General features: G+C 35.0%; 1 protein-coding gene across 1 annotated transcript in view; it reads left to right on the top strand.

The window, feature by feature from the left end:
- C2H8orf34 (chromosome 2 C8orf34 homolog) overlaps positions 1-14,950 on the top strand; it is a 317,534-nt gene extending 302,584 nt beyond the window's left edge. The window contains exons 13-14 of the mRNA XM_055127065.1: positions 11,289-11,345; positions 14,013-14,950. Of these exons, the coding sequence (XP_054983040.1) occupies positions 11,289-11,345; positions 14,013-14,020 (65 nt within the window). The 3' untranslated portion in view covers positions 14,021-14,950. The remainder of the gene's footprint in view (positions 1-11,288; positions 11,346-14,012) is intronic.
- Positions 14,951-17,738: the final 2,788 nt, after the last annotated feature.

Genomic DNA, 17,738 nt, shown 5'->3' with positions numbered 1-17,738 from the left:
TTTATTAACATATAAAATTTAATCTCACCAAATAAAATCTTACTATAAAACCAAGTTACAAATTATTAATTATAATGGTACATATAACAAGTTCTTTAATGATTTGTTATATATGTTTCATACAATCTGCTTTATTAAAAAGTTCTTGTCACTGAAATTCTTTTTTTTTAGAATAAAGTGTTTTATTTAACATATTTTAATAAGCACTAATTGTTACTCTAACCTCTCTCACACACTCCTTAATACAATATACCCACTATTCTCAGGTAAATGGATGAGGGAAGAGTAAACTGTATTTCTTTGTCGTCTCACATTCCTTGGTTTATTTAGATTGAGGTTGGGAAAAGCCATCATGTTCAGAAACCAAGTGCCCCTTTAGTCTCATGCTCTACCAGAGAGTTTGATGGCCTCTGGTTTGGTATAGAATGTGCCACTGAAATTCTTGTAGGCAATTTTAAAGACAATTATCAGAGAAGTCATTACACAAGATATCTGAGCTTTACTTTTGCTGTGCAAAATTCTTTGGATTCAAGTATTGTGTGGAATTGAATTTTTCAAATATAAAATTAGGGGATACATGGTCAAAGTTTGGTTAGTTTAAATATCAAAATTTCTAAATGGACAGCATATGTTTCTAATCGTTTTCTCCCTTATTATTTGCCTTGAGGTATTCATTTATCTGCTCTAAAACTGAAAATCAAAATAATGAAAATGAAACAAAGATCAACATCTCATTCTGTAAGCTTGGTGACTATTACTTTTAGGGAAGCTTTATATTAGATGAAATATATCTTTGACAAATCAGAAGAATGCATCACTGACTTATTGTTTGTTTTCTTGAATTTTCTTTTGTGCATTTTCAGTTAGTATAAGAATTTGAGTGTGTTCACATAGACTAACTTGTTCCATGATTTCTTGATTTGTTTTGCAATATTGATCTACAAATTTGTTTACAAATTAAACAAACCCTTACATTTTTATTGCCAAACAAGAAATTTTTTGTGATTCTACAGTCTGTTTCCATGTGCTCTGTAGGCCAGATTAATACCTCAGAATGATCAAATTTATGGGTATCGAAAAGTCAACATCGCAGCTGAAGCGATAGCAACATTGGGTAGGCATTTGCCTTACACGCAGCCGACCTGGGTTCGATTTTTCTGTCCTTCTCACAGAGTCTGGCAAGCTACTGAGAGTATCTTGCCCACATGGCAGAGCCTGGCAAGCTACTTGTGGCATATTCAATATGCCAGAAACAGTAACAACAAGTGTCACAATGGAGACATTACTGGTGCCTGCTCGAGCAAATTGATGAACAATGGGATGACAGTGCTACAGAAAGTGCTACATAAAAGTCAACAAATATAGAAAAAAGATGAGAAGAAGAAGGAACTGCCCTCCTTCTCTTTCTTTATCTCTTGATAGCTTGAGAGATACAAAAATAAAAATAATCAAATTTGTTCTATTTCTCTAAAGATACAGAAATGTCAAAGTATAGCACAGAGTGCATTATTTTAAAGACATAGAGGATTAAAGAAGCCAAAAGAGAAAAAGAAGTCAAGTATTATATTGGTTTGGCAGTAGGATCATAGGACTAGAGTGATTTTCATGAGGAAAAACTGACAGATGGGTCATATTTTGAAGGTCAAGGATGGGAGAAAAGTCTTATCAGTGGGAATCAGTTTTGGCAACAACACAAAGGCAGGAAGAACACTGGTTATACTTGGTTGCTCAAAGAATAAAATAAATTAACAATGCTCAGGGAATATACTGGACACTTACAGGAAACGAGAAAAACAGACTCAAAGATTCAGTCGTGAATAGGAAGGAGGATCAAAACTATAAGTATTTAAAATGTGAATTGATAAATAGACAAATATTTATAAATTGATAAATAATGGGGGAATATTTATATAGGGAGAAGCTTTGATGAGAACATTCATATCCATAACATTGGATAACATTAATCCAAATGATGCCCAAGCATTTTTCCCTTTATATATCTATTAAATTGAGAAGAAAACTAGTTTCTATTTTTAAATTTGGTGCAGGGGAGGTACACTTAGTGATGTTCAGGGGTTACTCCTGGCTCTGCACTCAGAAATTCATCTTGGTGGTACTCAGAGGACCACATAGGATGCAGGGGATTGAACCCAGGTCAGCTACATGCAAGGCAAACATCCTACCCACTATACTCTTACTCTGCCCCCTATTCTTTAATTTTTAGGTTTCGGTGCCATGTCAATGGACGCTCAAGGATTACTCCTGGCTCAGTGCTCAGGTATCACTCCTATAGGTGCACAGGGAACCATATTCGTTGCCACATAGCTCACCAGGGTCAGCTACATGCAAGACAAGTACCCATACACTATCTCTCTGGCTCCTAAATACTAGTATTTTTACATAGTGTCTTTTACTAGCACTATTTCAGAGATCATTATCCTCAAGATATGCAATATACACAAAAGATTAAATGAATTTCTATAAACTCATATTTACTGCACAAATCAATAAACACGGGCAAATAACGCTGTCTTCTTAAAGAGAAAAAAGGAATTGTGACTGAGCTTTTTAAACTTTGCTATTACTAGGTATAGTTAATTTTTAGTTAAACATCAGTAAAAATATGTAGCTCCATGTCATATATTTTTATTTCAATCAAATGTAGGATAAGCATAAGAAATGTGCAGTCTGAAGTCACATACTTTTTGTATAATTTGAAGATTATCCCCTTGTCATAAACATGGTTTCCAAGTACTTTTTTCCTATGATACGTGAATAAGTTAATTAAAATAAATAATGTAATTCTATAGCTTTTACATTCAATTTGCTGCATCTCTTATTTTTTTAATTGAGGTAACTCTGGTTTATACTTTTGAAAATTATGAGAAGCACAATGTTCTTCTGTCACAAACACCACTAAAGTGCTAATATCATTGTCTGTAATATTCTTCTGTCTGTTCTAACCCCAAATTCCTACTTAATCTCAGTTCTAACCTTCCACAATAAGGTTTCTTTTCACTGGGCATTGTCTAGTCCCTTGCTTTATTATTTATCTGCTACATCTGAGTGATACCTTCCCGTATTTTTCATTCTCTTTCCAACTTAATGCAGTTAATATGACACTCCAGTTCCATCCATGTAACGAAAGGAGGATTTCATAGTTTCTTATAGCTGAGTAGTATCCCATGGTGTGTAACTATAGCAAAACTTCTTTTTGCATTTACCTCTTGTTGGCTACTTGGATGTTTCCAGATCTTGACTTTTGTCAATAGGGCTGCAATGAACATAAATTTTTATATATAACTTCAAATATATAGTGTTTATGTTCTTGGGATAAAATCTTAGGAGTGGAATTGTTGGAACATACGATAATTCTACTTTTAATTTTCTTCAGAGGCAGGGCCAGTTTGCATTCCTGTCAACAGTGAGTGACAGTCCATTTTTCCTCATATTTTTGCCGGCCTTTATTATTTCTGACCTTTTGTATACAGGTCATTTACATCAGTATGAGATGATATATTATTGTCATTTTGTTTCCTTTCTTAATAATTAGTGATGACATTATTTCTTACATGCCTGTTGGTCACCTGTATCTTTTCTTTGAAAAAAAAAAGCCTGCTCAATTTTATTTTCCTTTTAAAATTGGTACTGTTTATTTTTTAGTGTGAGTTTTTTCAGTTCTTGATGTCTTACATGTTAGCCCTTTGTCATTTGTATGGTGTGTGAATAATTTCCCCCCATTCAGTAGTTTTAGTGATAGCTTCATAGAAATGTGGAAGAATTTTACTTTGATGTATAACCTTTTTTTTGTTTTTTTTCTTTTCTTTTCTTGTCAGTGAAGTCTAATTACTGAGAAACCTCTAAGACTTCCAACATTACAGAATATTTTACCTATTTTTTCTTATATATATTTTATGCATTTGGGTCTAATATCTAAGTCTTTAATCCATATTGAGTTCACTCTTGTTCCTGGTTTAAGATGCTGGTCCAAATTCATTCTTCCACACAGACAATTTTCTCAACACTATTTGTTGAAGAGCTTTCTCATTCCTTATTTTATTATCTTGGATCCTCTTTCACAAAAAAACTGTTTGTATAGTTAAAATCTATTTCTGGGTTTTTAATTCTATTCTATTGATAAGAATGTCTACTATTATTTCAACATCCCACTGCTTATATTATTGTAGGTATATAGCATAAACATAAGATGAAATAAAAAGCTTTAAAGTGGTATGTCATTTTATTGTTCTGTTTTGATGCCTGGTGGTTACTCCTGACTCTGAACTCAGGAATTATTTCTAGCGGTGCTCAGGGGACCATATGGGATGCCATAAATTGAACCCTGGCTGGCCATGTTCAAGGCAAATGTCCTACCTGCTCTATTATTTGCTTTGTCTCTATTGCATGGATATTTTTGTTTGTTTGGCTTTTGGGGTCACACCCAACTCTGCACTCTACACTCTGCTTGGGGGACCAGGGGGGATGCTGGGGATCTAACTCAGGTCATCCGAGTGCAAGGGAAATCCCCTCCCCATATTATTGCTCCGCCTCCTCATTGTATGTCATTTTTAATTTAAAACTAGTAAGTCTGAAACTCACTCAAGAGTCCGGTTATTACTTGACTTCTTTCCTACATTTTATGGTTTTAAAATATTTTACTCTTTCCAAATTGGTTTTTATAACCTTTCTAGAAGAACATTTAATAGTTCTCAGAGAACTTGTTTAATTGCCATGAATAACTATCAACATGCTACCTGTAATATATCTTGGAATTGTGCAAAAGAGAATGATTTCACAATCCTAATTTGAGGCAATAAAAAATGACCTCTCTCCCGGTAGGATCATGGAAACTATGATAGTCTGGGGCAAACTTTTATGTGATCTGTCACACTATAAGAATTAACTTCTTGTTTACCAGTTGGGGTACCTACAGCTGTAATTTCACTGACTCTAATGTACTTTATTAACTTGTTTTATATTTTCTTTCCATCTTGGATTTAACTGTTTACTTTCTGGACCTAAAAAAAAGTCAGTTAATAGACTATTCCCTTTCAATAGGTGCTGGAGGTAGACCAAAAGACTATTAATGTTTGAGATAAAACATAAGTTAACTGGCATACTCTCTTAGAAACCAGTGGAATATTTGTTACGAGAAACTGGTGGATGGGTGTAGTGCCACCAGCAGGTCAATCTGTACCTGCAGGGTGAGTGCATCAACAGCCTGATGGTGCCTTCAGACTTCCAGATACCCCCGAATTGTCACTGTGCCTCTGGCCAGACCCCAACAATTCAGGACCAAGTTTCCCAAGAAATTACATAACCAAAAGTTATGGGAACCACGCCCACAAACCTCCCCTGGCTCAGCTGCACAAACTCATTTATTGGCCTTGTTTCAGAGACCCATAAATAAATCTCCACAGAAATCAAAAACAGCAGTTAATCTCAGATCTACACAAAGCTGAACAGACCAGGGTAAATTGGGAGGGGGTGCGGGGAGGAGCGTGTCAGCCTGGTGCCCACCCAAGCAGAGCCCCTAGCAGCCAGTTGCTCACACAATCTAAAACCTCTGCCATGCCCCCGACTGGACTCCACTGTCTCGGGATGGGCCTCATCAAGATATAATTTGCTGAAAATTCGGGTATGCAGGTTTTGTGATTGAAATCTCCAGGCTTTCTTGGGGTCAGGATGGGCTACTTCCCCCCACCTCCCTATAATGCCATGCAGTTAAAAAAGCTACTCCAGCCTTATCTTTCTGACAAAAATACTGAATTTCCTGAACAAACACAATGACCCCTTAATGTCTGTATTGCAAACCATAATGCATAAAAGGAGAGAGAGAAAGAAGGAAAGTTCTTGCCATAGAGACAGGCTGAGTAGGGGGATGGGGTGTTGAGGGGGATGTGGGAGGAAAATGGGGACATTGGTGATCAGAAACGTATACTGGTGGAAGAATGGTTGCTTGATAATTATATGACTGAAACCCAATCATGAACAACTTTGTAATGGTCTATCTCACGGATATTCAATTTAAAAAATTAAAAATAAATAAATAAAAAGAAACTGGCAAGAAATTAAAGTCTAACAATTATGTTGTGACTGAATAAATCACTTGTTGGGTATAATAAAAATGTTATGTGAACATAGAAGTTCTAAGCACAAAACAAAATGTGGCATAATCATTCTTATTGACAGAGTAAGTCACTATATATTACAGTACATAGTATAGTAGACATAATAGATCTGTAATTTAATAATAAATCAGGGAATCTGGAACTTAGCCTAAAATAAAGTCTAACCATTAAAATGTATTTTAGGGAAATTTTTAGAATTTTAGCAGTGCGATTTCTCCTTAAGTCAATTATATGCAGTGGACATTAACACCTCTCGAAAATGGCACAGGTGTCACTAAAGGATAAGAAAATGGAAGAGAACTGGCACTTATTAAATTTTTGTTGTTACATGTTACTTAATATCTCTTTTAATTAATGTGACAACTTCAATTTGTAATTTATATCCTTATTTTACAATTTGAATTTTTTTATAAATCCATTTCTAAGTATGCACAGCAAATATAATTTACATTCTAACTTAATCCAAAACAATTCACTATTCTGAAATGATTTTCCACATATAGAAGCCAAAAAAAATGGTGGGAAGATAATGTATATATAGATAGCATCAAGAAAAGAATTATTTCACCAACCACTGAAATAGTTTATGTCCTAAAGAAAATACTGTAAAACAAGAAAATTTAAAAAGAGACATAATAAAGAAAGTTTAGCAGTAATACTTTGGTTAGGAAATCTGCTTTTAATAGAAATGTCAACTTGATTTAGTTGTATTTACACAGTGCTCCAAATTATTATCTACAGGCAAAGTCATCCAGAAAATTAAGGGAGGCATATATGATAAACACAAAAATTAAAATTTTGACAGAATAAAATAAATAACATTTAGTAATTATATTAAGCCTGTTTTCAATCACATACTAAGCTATTAAAAATAGAACAACTGTTCAAAGTATGTTGCCAAATTTCCTCAAAAGATATGTTTGAAATATTGACTATATATTTCTGAAAGTATATATCAACATCATATAATTAAACATTCTTCAGACCAAACACAGCTTTTCTTTGTGTTCTTAAACATAAATGCTATAATTTTCTTTTTCATATTAGATGTAAAAGATTATCCTTTTGTGAACATTTAAATATTTTTTAGATTTTTCTACTACTTACATAAGACTGTGGGCTGGAGCGATAGCACAGCAGTAGGGCGTTCGCCTTTCACACAGCCCAACCCGAGTTTGATTCCTCCGCCCCTCTCGGAGAGCCCAGCAAGCTATCGAGAGTATCTTGCCTGCATGGCAGAGCCTGGCAAGCTACCCGTGTGTATCGGATATGCCAAAAACAGTAACAATAAATCTCTCAATGAGAGACGTTACTGGTGCCCGCTCAAACAAATCGATGAGCAACGGGATGACAGTGACAGTGACAGTGACATAAGACTGTAGCACTGTCATCCCGTTGTTCATTGATTTGCTGAAGCAGGCACTAGTAACATCTCCATTGTGAGACTTGTTACTGTTTTTGGCATATCCAATACACCACGGGCAGCTTGCCAGGCTCTGCCATGCCGGCAGGATACACCCGGTACCTTGCTGGGCTCTCGACAGGGACAGAGGAATTGAACACGGGTCGGCCACGTGCAAGGTGAACGCCCTACTTGCTGTGCTATCTTTCCAGTCCTACATAAGAGTATATGATTTATAAGTTGTTTCCACATGTAATTTCAAAAATTTATCTACTGGAGAACACAATTTAAATTTCTATTTGACATTAGAAGTATTCAGTGTACATTTATTAATGTATTAATTGATTTTAATATGTCATATAGTTAATAACTGAATTCTGTTTAAAAAGTGACTTTTGAGGAACACTTGAGAAGTGGATAAGACATCCCCTCTTCTAATTACTTACTGAGGTCATAGTGTCTAAAAATCAGAGGTTTATTGATACAGACAACAAAGCATGATATGTTCAATGACATTTCATATGTTTCAATATGTTGCTTCCCTCTGCAGTAAGGACAGTTCAGAGTTGCCACCGTAACATGGCCCATCAGAACAGCTTTCAGCAATTGTTACACTGCCTTAAAGATGCATTGCCTTAGGTGATTTTTGTCTTGGATTCCCTGAGTAAATCTGTACCATGGCTTTCTCTTCAAAAAATAATAAAAAAAAAGCAAAATTTAAAATTAAAATGTGACTCCAAGAGAGGCAGGAAGGGGCAGGAGGGAAACTGGGGGCACTAGTGGAAGGACTTGGACAGTGGTGAATGTATTTATGCTGGAACATTGTATACCTGAAATTCAATCTTGAATAACTTGATATCTGTAATTATGGTAATTAAATTAAAAAAATTTTAAACAACAAAATGTGCTCTAATAAGGAAAAACTAATTTTGACATTCAGACTTCAATATTCTCTTGCTTGATTGTTCTTTCCTCTCCACTCACCCAAAGCTGCTTTATTTCTTACATTCCTACAAGTATGGAAAAAAATAGGATATGCCCCATTTATATCATCCACTTTCAAAAATAAAGGGAAGCAGTGTAAGGCTGAACATTTAGCATAGTTACTGTGTTATTCCAAAGTCCTGTTCAGAAATTTGAGCTCAGTTAGGTCTTTTACTGCTGTTTTCTTTGATCACTCTGCCTTACCCAACCACACCCATCAAAATGAAATCTTCTCATGCATTCTTAACTATTTGTATTCTCGGCCACTCAGTAAATTTCCCTGATCTATCCACTGTGCTCTGTGGAGTTAGATCTTGCTTTGCGGACTGATGGTCCTTTAATACAATTCAAAGAACACTATCCATACATTAACATTTTTTTCTTATTTGAGTGGGTTCTTATATCTTATTGATTCTTTTCATCTCTATCATACTCTTATTATGAAGAAAATTGAACTCATTGGTGACTTATCCAATTTCTTACCTTTATAATTTCTGATTCTACTTTTCATCGCTAATGTGATATAGCTCTAAAATCTAAACCAACAAGAAAATCTTATATTATTAGTATCCATTTTTGTTATAAGCCTCCTCCTTTTAAAATTCTTTATTTCCTACTAAATCTATGTTTGGTCTCATTTTTGCTACTAACTTACTTTACTCCAAGTCTGATCACATCTCCCTTCATCCTCTAGCCTAAAATCAGTGGTACGTATATAACAGTGATGCTCTACGAGGCCTCCAAAGAGCAGCAGCATTTCTTGGTAATTTGTATGAAATGCAATACAGCACCTTATATCCATTAAGAGGACACCCTCCTGCTTTTTCTCCTCCCCACATTTAGTAGGTCAGAAACGCTTGCTGTGGAGCAGCACGATATAGCATGCCAGCAATAGCTCTGCAGGTGATTAAGATATATCTAAAATTGGAAAACTACTAACATAGGGCATTGATTCAGCTGCTTTTTTACAAGCACCTTTTATTACATTTGGATGGTATACTATACTCAGGCATGAATACATTAATTTTCTTCCCAAAACCATTCCATGTGTACAGTTTTTAGAAACTTTACCAAGTTCTCTAACTTTATTCAGCATCTATCTTCCATATTTAATCATCAATTTAAATCTAAAAGTTCTTTGTATTTCCTATTCATCAACTTTTGAGTAACAGACAACTTTAAAGTATCTTCTACTTAATAATGTTTATAAAGGTCTTTCTCTCATGATTATGCTGAGTAGAGAAGACTGAGAGATGCTAACTTGCTCCAGGTTAAGAAGACAGCGTGGCAAAATTTGAACTCAGATCTACATGAGCACAAGACTCAGACTTTTTCTTACTTTGGCGCTTGATTGTGAATCAGAACTTGCATTAATATGATTATTTAACTTTTGTTAAGGCAGCAATTTGCAATGCATGCTCTAAGAACTTTTAATATCTTATGTGAAAATCTACTATCAAGTAAAATTAATAAGTAGCAAGTTAAATACGTTAGTGTAGGACTCCTAAAAATTTTTAACATGTTGTACATTTTCTAGATGAAATACACTGGTGGAGGGGTGGGTGTTGGAACACTGTATAACTGTAATCTAAGCATGAACAGCTTTGTAAGTATCTATCTCACAGTGATACAATAAAAAAATTAAAAATATTTTCCATATGGGACGTTGTCTAAAATTCTTTAACTGAAGAACCATTAGTTTGTGTGTATACAAACTAATAAAAATGCATATTAACTAATATACTAATAAAGATGTATATACTAATAGCATAGTATACTAATAAAGATGCATATTAACACCTCACAGAACTAGTTTTATAATAGCAACTTAAAAAAATTTAGACATAGACTATTTTTTTCTCTTCAAGAAATGTGGAATTAGGGCTGGAGCAATAGCACAGCGGGTAGGGCATTTGCCTTGCACGCGACCGACCCAGGTTCGATTCTCAGCATCCCATATGGTCCTCTGAGCACCACCAGGAGTGATTCCTGAGTACAGATCCAGGAGTAACCCCTGTGCATTGGTGGGTGTGACCCCCCAAATAAAAAGAAATGTGAAATTGCTTATATCCCTTTATATCTTGTACATCTCATTTTACATTCTATTTTATTTACTGCTAAAATACTCAAGTCTTATTGCTCCATTCCACAATGCATTGCTTGCTCTTAGCTTCAAAAATGCAGAAGAATCACTTTTACCATGTATTGTTATATGACATGCAGTATAAATTAAATGTATATACATATATGTGTATATGTACTGATACGTATGAATTTCATGAATTAGTGGCAATAACGTAAAATTCAGATGTAGCATTATAATACTCTATAATCCAATCCTGAATAAGCTCTGTCTGCAGAGGATTATCACTTGGACTGTGATAATGCCTAATGCCTAAACCCTAGGCATGATTAAGTTTATCTTACCTAATCCTAACAATACAAGTTTTGTGACTGAGTTAGGTGAATACTTCCTGCATTCTACATGTATGTCCATGACACTATATAAAGGCATTTTGTCCTTGATTTTATTTAAAAATCAGCAAAAGTTTACACTCAAAATTACTGAACTGTGGAATAAAAATGTATACATTACTAACTAAACAGTCTCCTTATATATAATTGCAGGTCTTGGTATACTGTAAATATTGTTTTGATATTAATTTTATTTAATCTTCTCTAGAACTTGAGGAAAACACTAGGTGGTTGTGTGTAATAGATTATTTTTCTTAGTTCTGCATATTATCTTCTTTTTTTTTATTATTGTGCAGGTTCTGCTGATCTTCTTTGTGTCCCGTGTTCTTCTTGTCCTACAGTCGTCTACTCCGGTATGTTTGCTCGGGGCTCTTAATATCAACATCTGAAATTATGGGTACTATTTGATGTTCAGAGTAAGAATTTTTTTCATTTTATGGTATCTAATTAGAAAAAATATTTCTCTTCGTGCTTTGTGTGTTTCTCTTTTATTTTTGAACTTTAAATCTTACGCTCTTTGCTGAGTCCATTTTATCCTTTGTTGAAGTGCTGAGATGGGGGTTGTAAATCCTTTCATCTTGGCAGGAAAATTGCCTTTAGATAGATGTGAGGTGGAAACATATGCCCTCACTGTGCAGATCAGACTTTCCGCCATCACTAAATTCCTCTTAAGTTTTAGCAACTCAGAACAATTTGATTTCTGTGGACATGAGGCTACTCTGTGTTCATTTTTATATAAAAGTGAACAATTTGGGGCTGGAGCGATATCACAGCACATAGGGCATTTGCCTTGCACACAGTCAACCCGGGTTCCATTCCCAGCATTCCATATGGTCTCCCAAGCACGTGAGGAGTAATTCCTGCGTGAGCCAAGAGTAATCCCTGTGCATCACCGGGTATAACCCCCCACCCCCCCCAAAATCGAAAAATTCACAGGGGACTGGAGCAATAATACAGAGGGTAGGGAATTTGCCTTGCACAGGACTGACTCAGGTTCGATTTCAGCATCTCCCCAAGCATCACCAGGAGAAATTCCTGAGTGCAGAGCCAGGAGTAACTCTGCACTGAGCATTTCTGGGTGTGGCCCCCCAAAACAACAAAAATTATTTTAATTTGAATAAATAAGTAAATGAACCATTCACAGAATCTTCTCCCAAATATGTGTCAGAGAAATCAAAGAGTAGACTTTGTCCTTAGTACTCAAAATCATGGAATGTCAGAATTAGAAAGAACTTGAAAGCAATCGCTTTGTCTTCAAATCTAATGCTATCCTCTTCTATGCATTACACCTATTCAGTGATCTTCAATTTCCACAGGATACTTAGAGTAATCGAAAGGGTACTACTTCATTTCATGCTCAATTAAATTTGCTTGATTTTGGTTTCTCATTGACAGAATAATTCAATATTAGGAAATGACCTAATGAAGTGATTTATGGGACCAAGGATATGGCTCAGTGACTGTCTGCATACTTTGCATGTATGAGGCCCTGGACTTCATACCTGTCATTCTAAAAATCAAAAGATATTTTCTACAATACACCTCTATATATTATCAGGAAATCATATTGATTACAATTTTATAATAAAATAGTGGAATTTTTGTCATAAACATGTTATATATGAAAACAACCTAATGACCAACAGAAGTAAATTGCTTTATAAAAACATAAGAATATATACAATGCAATTCTGAATTACTGCATTAAAATACACTGCAAAACAGGACAAGTTATCTTCTGAATAAATATCTACATGTGTTTATACATGTATGCATAAACACTTATTATAGTAATAAGTGTTACTTATTACTATTGATTGATGTATGTATATATTTTAAGTGGAAACATTTTTATTAACAAAACGTGAGTCACAAGACAGTATTATAATTTACTTTAGTTACATATACATCTCTCTATATATTCCATTTTAGTTGTGAGCAGAATTACTAATTTAGTTAACAAGGCTATTATAAACAAAATTGCTATGAATGTTTATTTGATATATATAGATGTTTATTTGCACATATATTACTATAATAAGCTATCATTATTTAAGCTGTTAAAAACAAATTACTTTCAAAAAATTACCCTCTTATTTACCCAGTTATCCATGTATGAATTTTATTTCTCATTCCGTCCGTTTGTTTTGAAGACAAAAACTATATCTCTTTTCTACATAATTGTTTGATAACTATAGAAAAAGCAAAGATTGGGTAATTTTTTTTGGTCTTTGAAATTTTGGGATGGGGGATATAGCATATAAGCAAACTGTGCTGCAATATGAGATCCAAATGAGTATATAATGCTTGGTCTATATATAATAAAAAGTATACAGTGAATAAGATATCACTCCAGAGAAAAGCACTAACATAAAATAAATTATTGAGAAAACAATATCCCAAAGTGCCTTTTTAGGTTCTATGAGCAATTTGGAGATTGAAGTTTTATTAAGTGTTTATGCTGTAGTGGGAAAATCAGAAATATTAGGTATATGAGGTATAAAGCATGAAAATGAAATTAAGTTTCTAGAAACCTGAATTTGAATCCTTGGCATCGTAATCATATTATTCTTGAAAGTAAAGAGTTATTTCCAATTAAGCACTGTGGACAAGTAGTAGTTCCAATATTGAAATAGAACCTGTTCAGTCTTTTCTACCTCATGCTACCCAAGTTTTCTAAATTCAGTCCTTCAAGATGGTAATTTCAGTATATACCTTGTAAGTGTTTCTCGATGACTAAATTTGGAGAGAAGATAATCTGCCTTAATCGCTTGAAATACATCTAATTCTAATTACATATACATACATGTACATATATATTACACAAAAACACTCTACAGATATCTGATGTTGACATATGGTAGCAAAACACAGTTAATTTAAGTAGCAATCTAAGGTCACTTCTGTTGTAAAAGTGCTTAAAGTGTATAGGCAAACCCTGAAAATCTCAGTCTTTCTTTTACTATGCCATTCTATAAACATATCATTAAGCACATTTTTTGTTTGTTTTTACTCTGTAGGTCTGTGAAGCAGGCAGAAGAAACTGCAAGTGGTCCTTAAAGAAACTTCAGTTATTCAAGTCATTGTACAGAGCTCTAACTTTATTATGCATATATAAATATTTAGAGAATGGTATTTTTATAATATTGATAATAAATGAGTACTACTATAACCAGAAGGTATACAAGTGTATAATCAATTAACTCTAACCCTGGAAAAAAATTCTGAGGATGCCTGATTCCTTTTGACATTATTGGTGTCCTGAGATGATTACTTTATACCTCACTATTAAGATTACTGTTTGATACATTAAATATTGCCTGGATTAAATAACTTTGCTCAATTTTTTCTGTATTTTAACTTGACTAGGGTTTTCTACTTCTTCTATTTTTATATTTTCTCATATTCAAATAAACACATTTATGCACATGTGCCAAGGTGTGCCATTTAAGTACCTCTGGAAGTTAGCTGTGCAGTATAAATACTCACCCTATGTGTTTTGTGCAGTGACAAAAACATATTCTCTACCACTGCTACTCCCTATATTGATCTTCCCTATTCTTACCAAAACAAATAATTAACAAGCTATTCCAATAAAAGCAAAACAGTATGAAGTGAAATGCATGCTTTAAAGCATATGCAGTGAAAATTGTTTGAGCATTTATCCAATTACTGAGCACAATTAAGATTACCCATTTTTAATTTGATATACACTTGCTTTTGGAATATGTTACACACTGATGCTAAGTAAATGGACTTAAGTAAAATTAAGAGTATCTCTAGTGTCTTTTATCCTATTAATCTTAATCTAAGTTTGCTTTCTGGAGCAAAAATGTTATTAAATTATAAAACTGCCTGTATATTAAATAAATAAACATTAAATTCTATAACTGGCTAACTATTAAACAAGAAATTCTATATTAATAAAGTTAATATTCCTAAATAAAATTATTTAATACATTTTCTTATATTGACATTTTCTTGTGCACTGAATCTTGTGAACATAATCCTTGTTCGAATTATTGTTATGTATAGGTAGAAACCAAGTTTTTTTTATAGGTAGAACAGGTTTAGAAAATAGTTTTTATTTTAAAAGAGAAGGGAACGGTAATTTATGGAACCACAACAATTACTCATTAAAAATCATTTTGAGTCAGGTAGTTTTAGTGAGGGAAGACTGTAAATTTAAGCAAAACCTGTGGAAAGAGAGAGAGAAGGAAAAACAAAAAGAAAAGGAAATTCAGAGGGTATGAGGAAACCCAGATTGGAGTGCTTATTTAAACATTATTACCATGAAGAAAGAACATTTCTTCAAAAATGTTAAACTTATAGTTTAAATATTCTTCCTATTAAGAATCATCTTTCTTTAAAACCTCTATGCCAGAGCCAGAATAATAGTACAACACGGAGGGCATTTGCTGTGTATGCTATCGATCCCCATCATCCCATATGGTCCCCCAAGCCTCCTCAGGACTAATCCTAAGCACAGAGCCAGAAAGTAATCCCTGAGCATTGCTGAGTGTGGACCCCAAGCCAAAATAATAATAATAAAATAAAACATCTCATCTCTATTGCCTTCACATGTGCCATACTTGACCAGTTTCCTCCTCCATTCTCTCACTGACTTTTCCTAGAAGACATCATAAAGTGCCACGTTGACCCCAGGAATCAGAGCCACCAGCATATTCAGTGTGCAATGCTGGAAATGTGACTGGTGGGGAAAAAAAAATCAGACACTAATTTTAAGTTGTAAGGATATTTTTTAACCAGTGACATTGCACTGGGAAAGTGTTCAGTATGAACTGAGTTCAACTTCGATTTGGGCAAAATTGACTGGTTGTAAAAGTAGAATGAAAGAAAGAGCGATGGAGAAATTCAAAGTTTGAGTTAAGCTGAGTTTTAAAATGCAAGAAGTTGGATTGGGGGAGGGTTGATCCAAGTGAAGCTCATCTGTGTTTACTAACTGGCGTTTATCAAAGTTTAATTTCTATCCTTTCTCGGAGGCTGGGAATCAGGAGCTGTATCTTCAGATGTTTTCTGGAATAAACAGTAAATTCTTTTGGCAGCATTAAGCTTTTCCAGACTGGAACTTCAGGAAGCTACAATTACTATCCTAAGGATATTCCTGTAAGCTTAGAAACTATATTAGCAGCGCATTCCGGTCTTTCGTGGTGGATGTGTGGGTTGGCGTGGTGAGGGTGTTCAGGTGGATGATATCATTTGTATTTTCTTTTCTTTTTTTTTTTTTTTTGCTTTTTCGGTCACACCCAGTGATGCACAGGGGTTAACTCCTGGCTCTGCACTCAGGAATAATTCCTGGCGGTGCTCAGGGGACCATGTGGGATTCTGGGAATTGAATCCGTGTAGGCCGCATGCAAGGCAAATGCCCTACCTGCTGTGCTATCGCTCCAGTCCTATCATTTGTATTAATCTCAAGTTTTTTAATGGCCAGGGTTGAAAAGGAAAGGAGCCGGGCTAGAGTTTAACTAAGAAAATAGTTTTCTTTCACAATGTCAGCTTGAAATGTCACTATCTTTGCCTTCTCCTCTTTGGTTTTAAAACCATTTCAGGTTAAATACAGAAGCCAAGGCCAGAAAACAGACTCCGTATGAAAAAATGTCTGAAGATTGTTTTCCTGTCTTTAGTTTCAAATGTTGCATATGAAACATGAATGATGTGGCACTCATCTAGGCTCCCATTATTCATTTTGCTTATTTGACCTTCTTAAAACCTGTTCTAGTGTTTTTCAGTGGTAGCACTTGAAAATATCATGTGTGCACACACATACACACCCACCCACAAAAGGGCATTCTGAGACTTTCCACTCCAGCATCACTACTATGCACCTTGTGTTCTCAGGATGTCACAGCCTCCAAGTGTCCCTTGCTGGGTACTATGATAACCTCTGATATTTAGGATGTGTAGGCCTGACCCTAATTCTCAAGAGCAATATAATCTAGTTGGGGTGGAGGGTGAAATATGTACAGATTATGGTACTATGTGTTGATGGGAGTAAGACATATGTATATATCCATGTCTGTTACATTGAATTGATTGACACTGGTTGACCCTTACATTTGCACATTGGGTAGTTGGTAGAGTGGAGTGATTCCTAGACCCCTGAGAAATGTTCAGGAGTCCTCCATTAGTAAAAAGCAAAACATAAAAAGCAAATAAAAAACAAAAATAAACTAGGCAATTCTGAAAGACCTATTATTAATTGTTTAAAATCTGGACTTAGAAGAGGATGGAAAAAATCAAAGCAGGCCCCATGAAAGAGAAAATGCCTCAACACATTTAGCTAAAGCATATTATGGAGGAAATTTTCCCTGACTGCCAATTATCTGGACATAGAAGATGAGGGCATATGTCCCCTGTTCAGATTCTGCTGGACTAGTGGCTGCAGCCTGCCCAGAGTGCCCAAGCCACATACTGTAGCAGCCCTGGACCTGGCCCCCAGTCCCTGCCAAGTCACTGCTGCTGTTGTTAATGGGGTCCAAGGAATACAATGCTACTGGCAGGTCAACTTGTACCTGCTGGGGGAGTGCATCAGCAGTCTGATGGTGCCCTTGGGCCTCCTGATGCTTCAAAATCACCACTGTTCCTCTGGTCAGAGTCCAATAACTCAGGACCAGGTTTTCTAAGAAATTATACTGCCAAAAGTTAGGTTTGTGGGAGCCATGCTCACAAATCACCTCCGCCTCAGTCATACAAGCTCATTCATCAGCTTTGCTTCAGAGACCAAT

Source organism: Sorex araneus, chromosome 2 (genome assembly GCF_027595985.1).
Source record: "Sorex araneus isolate mSorAra2 chromosome 2, mSorAra2.pri, whole genome shotgun sequence".
Classification (NCBI taxonomy): Eukaryota; Metazoa; Chordata; class Mammalia; order Eulipotyphla; family Soricidae; genus Sorex; species Sorex araneus.
The sequence above is the reverse complement of the archived record's forward strand: the minus strand, read 5'-3'. Positions and strand labels throughout refer to the sequence as shown.